The 17,259-nt window shown below is 37.4% G+C and overlaps 1 protein-coding gene across 2 annotated transcripts in view; it reads right to left on the bottom strand.

Moving 5' to 3' along the window:
- The window catches only part of PARG (poly(ADP-ribose) glycohydrolase), a 68,499-nt gene that overhangs the window by 13,422 nt on the left and 37,818 nt on the right, over positions 1 to 17,259 (bottom strand). For both annotated transcript variants that reach the window (XM_064145378.1, XM_064145376.1), the window contains exons 10-15: positions 12,053 to 12,132; positions 9,573 to 9,633; positions 8,867 to 8,942; positions 6,501 to 6,648; positions 1,796 to 1,874; positions 882 to 990 (exon numbers count right to left, since the gene is read on the bottom strand). In XM_064145378.1, coding sequence (XP_064001448.1) covers positions 882 to 990; positions 1,796 to 1,874; positions 6,501 to 6,648; positions 8,867 to 8,942; positions 9,573 to 9,633; positions 12,053 to 12,132 — 553 coding nt within the window. The remainder of the gene's footprint in view (positions 1 to 881; positions 991 to 1,795; positions 1,875 to 6,500; positions 6,649 to 8,866; positions 8,943 to 9,572; positions 9,634 to 12,052; positions 12,133 to 17,259) is intronic.

The raw sequence follows: 17,259 nt of genomic DNA, 5'->3' as shown, positions 1-17,259 counted from the left end.
ATATAGTCTAGGGCAGAGACGAAGGGGTGGGAGCTATCTTGAAACTCAACTACCTTATTTAAGGACAAGAGCTCAAACTAGAGAGAACACACGAGACAAAAGTGCCCAGGGCTGTTACAGCTTTCCTCGTCAGAGCTCTTCAGCATGACAACTAATAACTAAGACTCTTAAGACCATAGCAACTGGAGCAGCAGAGTTTTGTATACACACAGCTAACACAGCAAGGTTAAGGACTTTGAATACATACTGATAGTGACTAAAGTAAGAATTTAGTAGAAAGTGTGCTGTTCTGAATGCCAGTCAAGAAGTTTTGTTTTAAGGATTAAAACTGACCTGATCTACCATATACATTGTGGCTTACAACTGTTGTGCAAATAAAGATAAGACATAAATGACTAGCTGAAGCTGATCAAAGAAAACATCAATAGATGAAAAGATAAACTCCCAGTGTCCTCAGTACAAACAAGAAAGGTGGAAGAAAAGCAAGTGGGACTGTATTTATGAACTGACACCATGTTAAAACACAAGGCACCTTCTCCACCTTACAGAGTGGCTCCTCCAACTCTTGACAGGGCTAAGCAGGATACAGCAGAGCCAATCATGGGAAGAGAGCTTAATGGTGATTTAAAAGGACAGGGGAGAGTTAACAAAATGTATATCCAAATTTTGTTTGGATTTTTGAAAGTTACACAAAATACAGCTCTTCCAGTCTTTCCATCTGATAAAATCCTGCTGCAATATTGGACAACAAAACCCTGAGGTAGACCTTTTTCTAAGAGACACAAGTAAGCAAAGACTTCCTTAGTTGAAGATAACAATACATAAATATTTGGAAAGGTATATAAACATTCAACTGCAGGCCACTGTAAGAAGTTACTGGCCTTGTTGAGCTCTCTTCTAATTTTCTCTGGACTAAACTGATCGAGGAAACGTCTGAAGTGAAATGCATCTATAGCAACAATTTCCGTGTAGCGTCGCTGCCATTCATCCCTAAATTGGAAGAAGAAATAAGGATGACATTAGTTGTTTAATACTAACCATCTAATCATGATCCAAAACAATTCCTTGCAGAATTTCTGTTAGAAGCTAGAAAAGCTGAACTCACAACAGACAACAAAAGAGTGGGTCAGGGATGAAAACAGCATCAGAAATGAGATAAGTCTCTCTATAAATCTAGAAATACTCTGACTAGACTTTGGGCATAAATGTGAAACAAATCTAATTATGCAGCACTACTTATTAAGTCCATTAAGAATGTTGCAAGGTCAAAGAATAGCAGTTTGGCCATCTGTCTTTCTCCAACATTCAAATGAGAGGACAGTATGCATGCTTCTATAGCATGTGAATAATTTTGTGCATACACTGTAACAACACTGCTGAATAAATTCACAAGCTCAGAGCTTTCAGAGAATCACAGAATCAACCAGGTTGGAAAAGACCTCCAAGATCATCCAGGCCAACCTAGCACCCAGCCCTAGACGGTCAACTAAACCATGGCACTGAGTACCTCGTCCAGCCTTTTCTTGAACACTTCCAGGGACAGTGATTCAACCACTTTCTGCACAGATTCATGATATTAATTCTTATTTTGCCACATATCAGCTGCATTGAGGCACCTGAGGTATCTCCACAATACCAGATAACACCCTTAACTTGTTGCCTCTACTGAAAACAGCAGGATCAAACAGTCAAATTCTCTATTAAGGCAAATACTAGAAAATATTCAGAGCATCAAATTTTCAAATGTATAAAATTTATATACTCCTTCACTTGAAATATTTATATGGAACTTTACCTTGGGGTTTTATCTTCATGGCTTCTTGCCCACCGGTATGTTTCTGCATAGCCTGTATACTCGCTGTACTGCTCAGTACCTGAAACAAATTATATTCCATATTACACACAAAAATCTGTACATATTTTTCATTTAACAAACCTCTCTTCTAGGACTCACTGCTTCTCCAAGTAAATACATAGCTGCCAGAAGCAATGGAAAATAAAGGTTCATATCTACACCAAGCACAGAAGATTTTCTTGTAACAAGCAGAAGCTTCTTTTCCACCAGCGAACATCACAAGTGCAGATCTCTGTACGCTATCCAGTATGTAAGAGTTTCCCCCCCACTTTTGCCATGTTCAAGTTCAACAGCTTCTTAACAAGCTGCCTATCATCTTTCAAATTTTACTGGCTAACAACTGGTTAACAAAGACTGTAAAGCCTTTGTGTCAACAGCATTTTGCTTGCCTGCCTTTAGGTTTTTTTCTGAGGTCTCTAACTGTAGACACAAGGATAACAGGCACTTTACTACTCAAGATGTGGCAATCCTACTTCATCACAATACAGCAAACACCTGGGCTAAAGGTTTAGGAGAGCAAGAAAGCATTTAACAGAGTAAGGATCAGAACTGTTCTAAAAAGACTGCCTTTTATGTCATTTTACACCTTACTTCAAAACCTAGGGATGCACAAATGCTTCAGACAAATACTCATGAAGTAACACTTCATAAAAATCACAACTTCTCCCCCTGCTTTGAGTTTGCAACAGCTGAACTTCAAAAGTAGGGGGCTGAAAATAGTCTCACCCAAATTATGAAAAATAAGAGTAAGAAGAGAACTGCAAAGCAACACCTTAGTGACACCAACTATGCCTATAAGTGTAAAATGCATTTTAGGACATGTAAGATGACAACAGAAAACATCTGATTACTATGACAAAAGAAAAGCCTAACTATTACACAGATTAGTGCTATGCTGAGAATACAAATGCTTGAATTCAATCTCAAAGTTCTTCCACCTCTAAACAAAAATGAAAATAAAACAATTGGAAACAGGACTATTCACTTTTAAACTCAACTCATTTTAAACTCAGCTTCTTTAACTCATCTGCCCTATTATTCACTCACCGTTTCCTTAGATTTGTCTAGATAATTAACAATTCTGAGGGCACACAAACATGACTTTAAGCTACTTTGAAATATCAGTGTGCAAAATTAGTGATATGGTAAAACTATTCCTCACTGGTGATTAATTTTCCTGTTAATGAAAAAAAAAAGGGAAGAAAAAAATTAGTCCCTAAAATTGTGATGGCAGAACGTGCTTATATATCCACAAGTCCAGAGGAGGCCACAAAAAAAGATGACTCAAGGGCTGGAACACCTCTTCTATAAGGATAGGCTGAAGGAGCTGGGGTTGTTGTTCTGTTCTTGAGAAGAGAAGGTTCTGGAGGGACCTCAGAGCTGCCTTCCAATACCTGAAGGGATCCTACAGAAAAGCTAGAGAGGGACTTTTATAAGCAATAAGACAAGAGGGAATGGTTTGAAGCTGAGGGAGAATAGGTTTAAGGCTGGATCTTAGGAATTTCTTCAGTACAAGGGTGGAAAGACTCTGGAATACATGGCCTGGGGAAATTGTGGATGTCTCCTCCCTGGTGGTGTTCAAGGATAGGTTGGATGAGGCCTTGAGCCTCATTAAGTCTAGTTCACTCATCGAGTCTAGTTGAGAGGTGTCCCTGACTATGGCAGGGAGGTTGGAGTAGGTGCTCTTGAAGGTTCCTACCAACCTAAGCCGTTCTGTGATTCAGACAGACAAGGGAAGCATGTGACTTTTCTGAGAGCTCTCTGTAGGGGATAAGCTAGCAGCTTTGAAAGGGAAGCACTTCCTTTGATGTCTAACATGTGGAAAGAAAAGGTTATCAAGCTCTTGTAACAGGATAGATTAAATAACAGCCTCACTGTTACGCTGACTTTTTCAAGGTTCATTGTTTTAATTAATTTCAATGGAAGTGCAGTGTCTGATGACCACAGCACCAGGAAACAATCAAAAAGATACACACACCTATATGTATCAAAAAAAATAACAGCAGCAACTCAGAAAAATCACACAAACTGGTCTCATGTCCCAGAAACCCAAAGTTAATTAAAATCAATGGATTTTCATAAGTGAAGCTCTGGAAATCTGTCAGACATAAACCTGTTACCTAACTGGAAGCACTTGTGCCTGCTGAATTACTGGGATATAAGCTGCAACTGATGGGACAACAGAAGCAGTAGGGGCTAACTTCCATATGCCAACGTTTCTGGTCAATCTTTTTAATCTGCTTTAAGAACAACAAAACAAAAAAAGGGTGTGGATGAACAAAGGCCAAACTATCAGAACTTTAAATACAAGCTACAAAACCTAAAAAAGTCAAAAGAAAGTATATACAAGAATCATTCAAAAATAGATTCTTTGAGAAAGTTGTCATCAGTTGTTCTGATCTTGATCTTACAGAACCATGAGCCTTCTGGCTCTCCAGAAAATGGCACAATCAGCCTGCTAAGCCCAGATGCAAAACTATTTTTCTTCTCTAAGCAAATGTTCCGCTGAACCAATTATCTGATCTCATTTACTGCGCAAGTAATGCTCTTAGCAGTCTCTGAAAATGCATTGCTAAGATGCAGTCAAGACTGGCCACTGTTTCACTCTGTAGATTTAAAGCAAACACAGATTACAACTCCATTTGCTCTTAATGCTGCCTGAGTAAATGTGAACTCAAAAAATAGAAAACCAAACAAAAAACAAACACAGAATGAAAGCCACTGACACTTATTCGCAGCTCTACCAGAAATGCAGCTGTGGGAATCTCTGGCATTGCTGCTGACATTTCTGGAGGTAAGATGTCTGTGTTGAAGAACTTGACTGTTTGCACGACCAGTTTCATATTCATTATAGCAGTGATCTTAACCAGATACTGTGCAATCGTAACAAATTTAATTTCTCCCCCATTTCTCAGACTCTCCTGCAAATGCAAGCTGCACAGTTAAACCCATTAGGCTGCTGAGTCAAGATGCATCACAAGAATGTAATTTATCAAGGATTGTTGACATGCAGCAGAAACTTGGCTAAAGAACTGAGGTAGAAGAGCTCCAGGGATGAAATGAACATGATGGAATGGCCATTTCCACTAGAGAAAAACACACCCACATCACAAATACTAATTGCAAAACACTCTAAAGTACTCAATAAAACTGAGTTTTGCTACAGTGAAAAATCACCCTCACCTTTCCTTGTCCATGCCAGATCACTACTTTTTGTGGGCGAATGGAAGGTCTTGGGAAACATCATTTAGCGTTTTCTCCTAGCGAGTTATTTCACAGACTGATAGCTGTGCTCTGTTTTCATCTTCATCCACATAACAGCACCTCAATATCTTAATCTTATTACATTGTTATACACAAATTATAAATTTCTGACTCATATTTAAAAAAGGCAAATCACAGAAGCCAACTGATCAAAACGTTTTCACAGAAAACACATTCATTTTGGCAGGGAGGTAAAACAAAACAAAACATTGCTTTTAAAAAGATTACCAAGTGTAAGACTTCAAACAAAAGATGCTCTGCCTGGTACAATGAATAGCTCAAGGAGTAAGGTTTCCAAGATATCAGCTCAGATTTCCACTGTGTCAGAGAAACATGCTTTCCAAGGGCTTTTCCAAGAAATGCCTGTGCAAATTCGTGAGTGTTGAGACAACTCAGGCAACTAAACCCAACATTTTTTGTCTTGCAGAGTGAAAAACACAAAACTATATGTAAGTTGTTACAGTATTTGCTCAAATGAGCTCTCTAATTAACTATTTATTTATAGCTGTTCTTTAGAGTAAAGTAAAAAATATTACAGCATCATTTTATTTCTCAATAATGACAAAATGCTGTGTTCCTGTGTACAGAAGTGAGACACAGCATGATCTGGGCCTCTCCTCTCCACTTATTAATAGTGACATTTGCATGCTAACAGTTTTGATCCAATGGATAACAAAACATTCCAAGTTCTATGACAGAGGTGGAAAAAAAGGGAAGGAAAAAAACCTGTCAGCAAATCACTGGACAGACAGCACATCTCCACACAGCCATGTAACAACATACTGCAGAAGCACTGAGTTTTTGACATGGTAATTACAAACCTATAACTAATTCAGATGTAACATAAAAAGAAGCTCATAACTTAAAGATCAAAATCTTTAAGAAACATTTCCTCACTTTCTACTCTTTAATGGATGCTGACTTTCTCCTCCTCCACTTTCTCCCCATTTTGGTAACTAGAAGACACTTCCTCTTCTCAAGAATTTTCAAGCTCACCAATTGCACAAATGGGACAAAAAAACCCAAGCCTGCTTTATCGCAACAGAAGCATTACCTGCTAATAGCTGGGATCAGTTAACAGCTAATCTTTGTGGCTTTTACCTGTATTGTCCAACAGCATTCTTTAGCTAGGTATGAAGAGACTGAGCCCTCAAGAGGCCTGTCTGCTTGCTGTCACTTTTTTCCTTCACAAAACAATAATCTTCTGAACAGTGGCCCTATGGTCTTAAGAGGTGAGCTGAAGAAGGAAGGTCTTTGTCAAAAGCCTCACTTTCATCTTATTTATCCCTACAGCACACAAACATACTAAAATTCAACTTGAAGTACGTTCTCTACATATAAAACCAGAATAAGATGTGAAACATTTTCTGCAAGGACTAACCTGTGATGATGAGACATTCATTGTGATCCAAGACTTCAGTGATAAGTCTCGATACAATCAGTTCTGGGTTGATTAAAAACCGAATTTCTTCTTGCACTAGTCCTGCCCCGGTCACACCACCTCCAACAAAACGGTTTGCAAAATCAACCTAACAAAAATATATTCAGGAGGATTGAGATAAGCAAACACCACAAAATCCTTTCATTTGCCATGGAAAATAAAGTCCTGTAAAAATGTAAATAATTGTGTTGACATCTATTGCTACTACTTAAAAATACAAGCAGCAGGACAGAGTCAGATTAACAGCATGCCTTTCCCAATTTTCTACTTCTCAGACAATATGAAAGACAAGAGAGATACTACGTGACAAAATAAAGCTCTACATATCAAATGCTTTAAATCAAACTCTTATGGGTTTTCTTCATTTAAGAATAAGACACATTTCAGTAAATGTGAAAGGTGAAAACAGCAAACAACAGTATTCTTTTGGTATTTTATGGACACTGAAGAATTAAATTGTCCTCTCATAACCACCCTGCCTCAGCTGTCCACACTGAAGCTTCTTTAGATCAACATCATACTAGTAGCAGTTGTTCTGTACCTAAAACAATCTCTTATGAGTTCTCCTTGGAACACACTTGAACAAGGCAAGTAATTCTAATCATCAAGGTTTCTGCTCTAAAGTTCTGAACTCTATCTTTTGCAAATTCTGGTTTTAATATAGACAACAGCTTTTAAAAGATTTGGTCTGTTCAATGAAGTGATTATTCTTTATGGAAACTAACTGCTGTATAAGCATGCAAGCTTAAAAAGTCACTTCATCTTTCAAATTCTATTAGTTTCTTAACTGATTTTTATTTAGATAGCTGACAAGAGCACATTTACTGGAGGGGAACAACGCTGCTATGGTGGCATGAACACCTGTGTAGATTACAAATTAATTCAAGGCTCATAGTCAAGTCTCTAACACACAAAAACCCAGGCACTACAAAAGCAAGCATTCCTGAAGTCCATCCTGGAAACACCAGCGCACTTCAGTTATTTAAGAGTTGCTGAACTTCACTGTGGTACAGAAAAGTAACATGAATACTACTTAAACACTCAGTGTGTCAGGGCCCTAGATGCTCTTCAACTGTTCTGAGTAGCCTTACCTTGGGCCTCCCCATCATCACCCCCAGCCCCTGTACAAACACACACTCTTCTCCTGGATGTTGCCTCAGATATACCATGGATGGTGGGTTCATGATCAGCACTGGCTTCTGCTGATAGCCACTTACTGACTGGAGATCTAGAATTTACCTTGGTGGCCAGACTAATCACCTACCAGCACATCAGTAAAAAGCACTGTCACCATTTCTGCTCTGCTTGTCCCAGCCACTGACCTGGCCTGCTATGGCTGGGATCACAGTGAACTCCTGCACTGCCATGGTCATCCTGCTCCCTCTTCGAGCTAGTGCTCTTTATCTGAGCAGAGATGTTTTGTTTGATAAGAATTGAAATAGCCAGGAAGAAAAATGTCACATCCTAGGCAATACTTGCTTTTACAGACTCCAACAGAAACAGTACAGAAAAAAGCATAATTCAAATTCCTCTCACCTGAGGTTACGGTAACTTGAAATAATTTCAATGCACATTTGCATTGCTTAAGCTTCATGAAGTCACAAAACATCTTTAGTTTGAGGAAAATGCAAAGAAAAAAAATCCTCCTATTCTCTCTCCTCTTCCATTTTTCCTGGCTAAAAAAGTTGTACTTTTATCTTTCTTAAAATAAACTCTGGAGGGCAGGGATTTTTGTTGCTTTGTTTTGTTCAGTTGGGCTTTTTTGTTTGCTTGTTTTATTAAAGGAAAAAAAAAAAACCTCAAGTAATTTGAAAACTCAGCTGTGTGTCATGCTATAGATATGGACAGGACATCCTCCTCATGAATTTCTTTTTGTTGACTGCCTCCCAGACCAAAACAGTAGTGCTGGCAGCAGCAAGAAAGTCTCCTGAACCACTGACCTGGTCACTGTCTGGGGCACAAAAATATTCTTAAAAAAATAAACTGAAGTCCTTGACAACTCATCAAGACCACAGCCTGAAACTCTTCTCTTGTCAATTTTGATCTTGGTTTGAACCAAATGACCCGAGGCTGTCCGGGCCATGCAATTTTCTGTCAGCTCTTTCTGTACCAGGTACATGTGCAAACCTAGATGATCTGGGGAATATTGACAGAACTAAGACTGTCCACAGAATTGATCTTGGTGTTTCTTTTACATCCTGTCATTGAAGTCAATTGAGGAAAAACAAATAACTTTTAAGCTGGCAGACCATAAAAGTAGACTAAAAACATGACACTAAGCCACGTTTATGGTTACATAACCTTACCTGTAGCATACCTTGTCCATTGCTTTCAATAGTGCCTTCATAGGTGACATGCAACCTGGACAGTTTTTTCTGAGATCTGTCATTGAGGAAAAAATATTGTACAAAAATGGTGATTACAGAATTTTCACAAAGACTTAAATTTTAAAAGGAAACCCATCCAAATCCAAACTTCTTACTGTGAACAGAAGATGTTTTTAAAGAAGGCCCTGATAAAGACAATGCATTAGCCTTTCAGAAACAACCTCTAAAATTTTAACATTTAAACAGTGGAGTTTCTCAGTCTTTTTCACCATAAAAATCTCAAATTTGCACTGGAAATTTTACCTTTTGCACAGAAGTTTGTCCCACATTTACTTGATAAGCAGCAATGAAGCTGCAACATTTGTGTTTTCTCCCTGAATATCACCGTACCTCATACTTTTTCCTCTAACTTTTGAAATTATCTCTCTCTTTTTTTCCTGCACTTAAAGACACTGAAGATGTGTTACTGTTTTTACACTTAAAGCTTGTTGGCTTCACAGGCAAACACATATACACTGGAAAAGTCAGGGCACTCAACTTGTGGCAGTTCATCCACTTCCCTCTGTATTTCTTCACACCAAACACTGCTTTCTGTAGTACTTTCAGACACAATCAATTCTATATGGATGGGATTCAATTACCATTGATTGAAGAAATGTCTTACACTAACAGATACTTGACTTACCTTTCCCAGTCTGGAAACTCCTGAAGACATTGCCTTGTAAAGGTCACCAGTCCCGTAGGTTCTACAGACAAACCAACCCCACAGGAAGATGTATTAATTACTGGAGCTTTAGTTCTTAGGTGATTTTAAGAGGTAGGCTTTCAAAATTACAAGATCATTCTTGGCAGAAACACAAGTACTTAACTTTTCTCAAAAGCAGCTCTGAATCATTCTCTGAGCTCATGCTCAAATTTAACACAAGTAACATGCAGACCAAAATATTCACTTCCCTTTTCTCCTTGGATATTTGAGTACTTTTTTGGATCCAGAAAAACCTATTTCTTAAGTGACTTTCCCTTGAACTCCAAATACTAACAGAAAGACTCAATAGTTGAAGTAAAATGTTCTGCCACTTAAAGAAAAAAGACAAATCTTTAGAGATGACTACTGGTCAATGTCAACAGGCAATACAGAAAGTACTCAACCTATGGATGGATGAAGCAGCAGCTTCAATAAAGCCAATAAAGATGCAGAGATAGTGTATTTCAAATCAAGCTGTTTTCAGTGCTCCAGATGCTAATGAAATTCACTGTATTCTAACTGAGAAAAAACTGCCCTCAAGAAAGAGAAGCCATTAGTCATTGCAGGAAGGGATGTATCATCATCTTTTCTACTTGTCATACTAAAAAAATCATTTAAGAAGCATTGTGTTTGTAATAGAAAGAAAATATATCAGCCTTCTACAAGGTGATGTCATCCCAATAAAAATTTCATTTGGGACTTACTCCTTTGCTTAAGTTTCCTTTGATGGCTTATGAAAAACATTCAAAACAGTCTGTAAAGCACAAACATATGCTTCCAAATGCTTTAAATGATCCTATGCTTTTCTTCCAAATTATGGAAGTTTAGAGGAAAAGAAGCAAGTTCCTTGGCTCTTGGAAACAAATGTGCAGAGCTTTCAGCAACCAAGCACTTTTTCACAAAGTAACACTGGTGTCAGTGGCAGTATTTTGCAAATTAAGTATTGACCTTCTGAACACAAAGTCTTCAGCTCATATAGTCTCCACTGTGTTACTCTACAAGGAATTCAATTACCATTTACACTAAAAAGCATTTCAAAATTATAACAGAAATTTATAGAGCTAAGTTACTTCCATCTTACCAATTCCTTGGACAAAAAAAGAAAAGGGGTAACTTAAAGGTATGACAGAATTTTTAGCTCAAGAAAAGAGCACTCAAGAATCTCACTGGATATTATTCACAGCTATAGCATTAAGAGATCTAACATAGTAGTTTCATAAAGCATGTTCCAAAAACAAAACCAAACAAAACAGAACAGGGAGTCAGGGACAGCTGCATAAATTTAAGATTTGGTTTCCATGAAAACATTATCACTCAAGTATGAAAGAAAAAAAATCTAGCACATTATATCTCTTCTCAGTCCCACAAATAGACCAGGATTTACATTCACATTGCTGAAAGTTTGATAGCTGAAACAGGATGCTGCTGCATTTAATTTGTGGTGAATTAAAATGATGAACTGAAGATGGACTGAACCAAGTAAAGGGATTTTTTGTATTTAATAGCCTAAAGCTGTTCTCCTTTTAAAACAAACCCTTGTGAGAGAAGATTAAGCCAATAGTCAAATTTTGACATGTAAAAGAAAAAGTCTTCCAAAAAAAAGCCAACTCTGTAATAAAGATCTTGCAGCAGATATGAGGTATGCTACTGCAGTGAAACCTTTCTTCCTCAAAATACAATAGACAAGCTCTGGTGCAGTTCTCACAAAAATAAATCTGTTTTTGAAAGCTTATGCAGATTTGTAATTCACAGGAACAACAGTAGACCTGACTAGGCATACTGGAGAAAACAGCACACTAACTCCTAGAAGAATTGGGATACTTTGTGTCCTGCTATCACTTGTTTTATTTGAACCGGGCAAATGTAACAGCTTTGGTTTGGAAGAAATATCAACAGGAGCAGGGGAAAATCCCCCAGAACTATATAAATTATAGTCAAAGGATTAAATATGCATACTGCAGGAAGTTGGAGGCTTGATTCAGAATCCTTAAGCCTGTGATTAATGACTACATACAATTTTAAGTTTCCTCCACATTCTCTCTCTGACACAATGCAGTAAATAGATGTATGCATTACAAGCAGACATATGTGTATTTATACATATGTATTTATGCACATACAATTTTTATAGCTATCTAAAAAAGGCAGTGAAAATACATCTATAAATATTATACACATCCCTTCATATATATACACACAACTCAGAAGAAAGGACATAGAATAAGCTCTAAATAAAAATGCCAACTGCATGCATCATCTACATGATAAGAAATGACATTGAAGCGAGTATTGGTGTACTTTGCAAGCTGGCTTTTGTAACACACTTTCATCATAATGCTGCATAGCTATTTCTAAACTTAATGGGATTAAGTTTTTTTATGTATCTGCTTTGTAGTTCAGAGAAAAAGAAAAAGGATTACTTTTTTCTGTGACTTTCCTAAAATAGCAGAAAAGGGTCTTAAGTTTCTCAGGCTTCCTTGGTGAACGTCCTTCAAACAATCTGAAAAACAAGAAATGGAATAAAATAATTAGATTTCAGGGATACAGTGCATAGTAATTAGGCTACTGACTAATTGTGATTTGATGCTTTAACTATGATGCCCATATTTCAATTAGCTTTGCATTTAAAGATAAGAACTCTCTAGACAGCCTCTCTGTAACACAGTCATTAGGAGTAACAAGTTCATTTACTGGCTAAATTTCTGAAGAAGTTAAGAGGTTCTCTAGCTCACAGAGTTATTTGTACTATCAAGAAATCTGTATTCCACTATGAACATCCAGGGAAGCTGCCAGATTTCTTTGCAGCAGACTGACTTGTGTTAAAATAAGCGACCAAAAGATGAAAACATGTATGTTGAGTACTCCAAGATCCAAATGCCTTACCCTACTTCCAGTTCAGCGAGTTGAAAAAAATTAATACAATCAAATTGCTTTCAAGAGTTGCACTGCATTTCTAAAGAAAAAAAAACCATCCCCAACAGAAACTGTTTCATCCACTCGGCTACTATTGGCATTCAAACATTTATTTGTACAAACCTAAGCACTAAAAAGAACTGTCCTATTTTCAGCCATTAAGTGAATGTATTCTTTTAAGGTTAGCTGAAATACTTTCACTGCATCATCTGTCTTCCAGCAACTTGAACACACATTACTTAATTTCATTTCCAAAGTGACAAGGCATTGTTATTGGCAACACATAATGGAATTTATCTGGAAGGAAGAACAGCGGCGGCTTCAGAAATAATATCCTTTGAGTAGGAAGTTCACTAAAAGAGGTCTAAAACAGCAAAAGCCCTGAGGATGTAGGATTCCCTTCTAATAAAGGAATGACACAACATTACTCATTCTTTTCCTGTGTAATGGAATGACAACCTGACTTCAAAACCAGAATGCTGTTGGCTGCATTTAGCTTTTAGTAGTGAAGTGAACTAGATTTTCTCAGCATAAAAAAATGCTTGTGAAGTACACATGCTGAAGAGATCAATTTAATCAAAAAACCTGTATTTTAAAGAGGTTGAAAAGGTTTTAGGAAAATTTTTTTGTTCTTTGAATAAAATAATAGGGATTTAAGAAGGAAAACTTCAAGGTTATACAGTGTGCTTTGAAATGGACCAAGAAGTTCTATTAAGGCATTGTGCTTTACAGCTAATAAGGGGTTCATGAAAGAGTTGATGTGTGTCTGTAGATCTTAGAGTCATAGAATCAACCAGGTTGGAAGAGGCCTCTAGGATCATCCAGTCCAACCTAGCACCCAGCCCTAGCCAGTCATCTACACCATGGCACTAAATGCCTCAGCCAGTCTTTTCTTGAACACCTCCAGAGACGGCGACTCCACCACCTCCCCGGGCAGCCCATCTTGCCTAAATACACTGTATTTAACCTATGTCTCATTTGGTATGAATCCTTCAAACTGGTTACTTCGTTTATCAGTCAAATCATGCCTCTCTATATCAAACTGAAATCTCCTTTCTGTTGTAAATGCTCAGGAGGGCAACACAGGATTTGGCATAACTAGCACACAAGGCAGAAGAAAAACAAATCTGGAAAAGATATGCCTGAAATAAATCAGACCAGGGATAAAGGCAACAGGAAAGGCAGATGAACAGTTTCATCCATTACAATTACTCACCAAAATACACTCTGTCAAGTGGGCAATTTCAGCCAAATACTTTTAGCATTTAGCCTATCTTTTAATTTGCAATAGACAAATACTCCCCAAACACCAATATAATTGTAACAATAACAATAATAAAAAATAAATCCATATTTCAGTTCCAGCCCTATACAGATTGGCAAAAAACAAAAGAGCAACACAAAAGAATTTCAGGAGTTCTGGCCGTGAGACTCTGTACAACAGGGGCAAATGACTACTGGTGGCATTCAAAATCATCTGTATTTTAACAGAGTAGCTGTATGTATCCAAAAGCTACATGCATTAGATCTTTTACAGCACTTAGCTCAAGAGCTCACATCATCCTGCTCCTCACAGTATTTGCATTTCTTAGCTATGACATATATACTACTTTCAGATAATCCAATCTGAAACACAAGAAAATAATTTTCTTCCTTTTTTTTTTCAAATGCTTATTAGAAACTAAAGTAGGCAACAGGCAACATCAGCCCTGCACACCTTTTAGGACCGAATCCACCACCAATGATGTTTGTCCAAAGCAGAGTACACTCATAAAAGAACAGCCATTTATGGCAGTTTGAAGAAACCACGTCTTGGATTAATGTTTTGATTTGCTTCATGTTACTGGTGCCTAGAATTTAATTTACTAGTAAGCTAGTGGAAAACTGAAGACAGCTGTTTGCAAACAAGCTTTTCATTAGACACATATATATGCAAAATAAATTAGCACAAACCACTAATAGATTACTTGTATATTTGAATGACCGTGCAAAGCCTTCAGCTGTTTCAAGTGTAAGAGCTTCACAACTTTAGGAATTTGTTTTAAAGGCCAATCAGAGCAGTGGAAAAATTCCCACAGAATTTAATGGGCTACAAATTAGCATTAAACCCTTATAATATCCAATTACTTCGAGTTATTGATATTCACTCAGAGTTTAATTGCTTCATATGTTCTTTTACATTTTCACAAGAATGATACCACAATGACATTTGATGGCTCTGAAGGTTTCCACCAAGCTACACAAAAGTCAGAAGTGGAAAATGCACAAGAGAAAAATCTTTATGAAGGCACCACAAGGCATATTTGCAACAGTTCTGCGCTGTTAATTTTAGTGAGGCTATAAAATGGCAAAGTTATGAACAGTCTTACTTTCAACTTTACTTAAAAAATGATCAATTAGACAAAATGATGAGAAATGTTACTTCTGAAGTAAATGTGTCTATTATAAAGAGCAAAACTAGATGAGAGCATGACCATGATATTAAATACAATCATTTTTCAAGCTGAGACACATCCCACTAAAAAAAAAAATAAAAGAAAAAACACCAAAAAATGTGGAAGCAAAATAATCTATTTCCTGACAGAAGAACTCAAAGCCAAAACCCATTAATTCCAAATGAAGAACTCATCTAAATGAAGTGCACTGTAAACCAAATCTAAAGCACTGCAAGCCCACTTTCAGTTGAAGTAACTAAGACATTACTGGCAACTGCATATGTAAGCTGTCTTATTATGTACAAGATGTTCCCACTGCCATGCAGCAGGCTTCAATTTAGCAGACACAGGAGCTAAGAAAGCTTGCAGAGCTGATCAACAAACAGCTGCAAATTTAGCTCTGGTTCTCAGGCTTCCAAGTGACAATGCTAACTAAAGGCAAGACCTCTACAGAGATAAGCATTCAAGATTAGAGATTTAAAAACACTGAAAAAGGTGTTGTGAGAACAGTGGTATAAACACAAAGCCAACTTAGAAGTCAGTCTGGCTAAATTAAAACTCTTTCCTAGCACATATTCAGACACTTAATTCAGTTGTTATTAAGAGAGAGCCTTTATGAGAAAATATTAAAAATATGAAAAAATACTTATTTCAATAATGATTACAAGAAGTTGTGTGTTTTGCATTAATATTACCTAAAACCTTAGAGTTGAAAAAAAGAGTTTTTAAAGTGTAATTCATATGTTTAGCCTGGAGAAGAGGAGATTCAGGGGTGACCTCATTGCTGTCTACAACTACCTGAAGGGAGGTTGTAGCCAGGTGGGGGTTAGACTCTTCTCTAAGGCAACCAGCAACAGAACAAGGGGACACAGTCTCAAGTTGTGCTGGGGGAAACATAGGCTGGATGTTAGGAGGAAGTTCTTCACAGAGAGAGTGATTGGCATTGGAATGGGCTGCCCAGGGAGGTGGTGGAGTCACCATTCCTGGAGGTGTTCAAGAAAAGACTGGATGAGGCACTTAGTGCCATGGTCTAGTTGACTGGCTAGGGCTGGGTGCTAGGTTGGACTGGATGATCTCAGAGGTCTCTTCCAACCTGGTTGATTCCATGATTCTATGATCCCAGGTTTTCCTACCCCCATATGGAAATATTTATCTGCCTTTGAAACCAGAAATATGACTAAAAGCTCCATTTGAATGAAAAAGATGGAACAAAATTCCTACTGGTGTCAGGTCAAGGATTCTTCATAACGAATGGAGCTGCCACAAGTATTTCATTGGTATCACTTACACTCCCCTTATCAAAGTCAAATGAAGTGCTTTATTCCTGCTTACACACCTGCATTTTGTAAATAGCAATACCATAGACTCACTCTGATCTCCAAAGCACCCCAGGGGGTGTGCAAGACAATTCCCTAAGATGCAAGAAGAAAATATTTTTGTACCATTTATAACATAATAAATATTTTCTAAATATTGTTCATTCCATCTTAATCTCAACCTTTTTCAGTGCATGTTTTAGAATGTAATGTATTAGTACAGGAGCATGTGTATGTATTTTGTAAGTCAATAACTATGTATCATGGGGCTGCATGCTCAAAACTTTTTTTGCCAAGAGGTATGTGTGATCAAAGAAACTTGAAGACTACTGCCCAAGACTTAAAATCTCAAATACCAAAACACCTTAAATACTTAAACATCAATTCCTTAGTTGTGCTGGATGGAGGCTAACTGGAATCTTTTAATGAGAGAAATTACATCATAGGCTTTGAAAAGAAAATAATAGTGATGTTTATATCACTCATTTGTTCTGTTGAGAGATATAAAACCAAGAAACAAAGTCAGTCAGTCTCTGTCTGGCTGTTGCTTGCTTCACTAATTCCTCCACCTGGACCTCTATAACTCAAACAAATCATTCTGCTTCTAACTCCTCATCTGACGATCTCATCCCTGCACAGAAGACTTCTGATGTAAGGGTGGGGGTGGAAAGGAGTTAGTTTGAAAGCCCCCCTGGGTGGTTCTGCTGTTCAGGAGGGGTTTTGTAGTTATGTATTACTTTTATATAATTGTATATAGTTGTAAATATATTGTATATATTGTGTACATATGCTTGTAAATTGTGCCACACTAAATATAGCTTCATTCCTTAAGTTCCAGATGGCTGAGTCAGACTGGTGAATGTGAGGTCAGGAAACTCCCAAACTACCACAAAAATATAAGATAAAGAGATCTCAGCAAATCTTGAATGAGAAATTCTTACATACAATGTAAAACCTTAATCT

The sequence above is a fragment of the Pogoniulus pusillus genome, chromosome 6, assembly GCF_015220805.1.
Source record: "Pogoniulus pusillus isolate bPogPus1 chromosome 6, bPogPus1.pri, whole genome shotgun sequence".
Lineage (NCBI taxonomy): Eukaryota > Metazoa > Chordata > Aves > Piciformes > Lybiidae > Pogoniulus > Pogoniulus pusillus.
The sequence above is the reverse complement of the archived record's forward strand: the minus strand, read 5'-3'. Positions and strand labels throughout refer to the sequence as shown.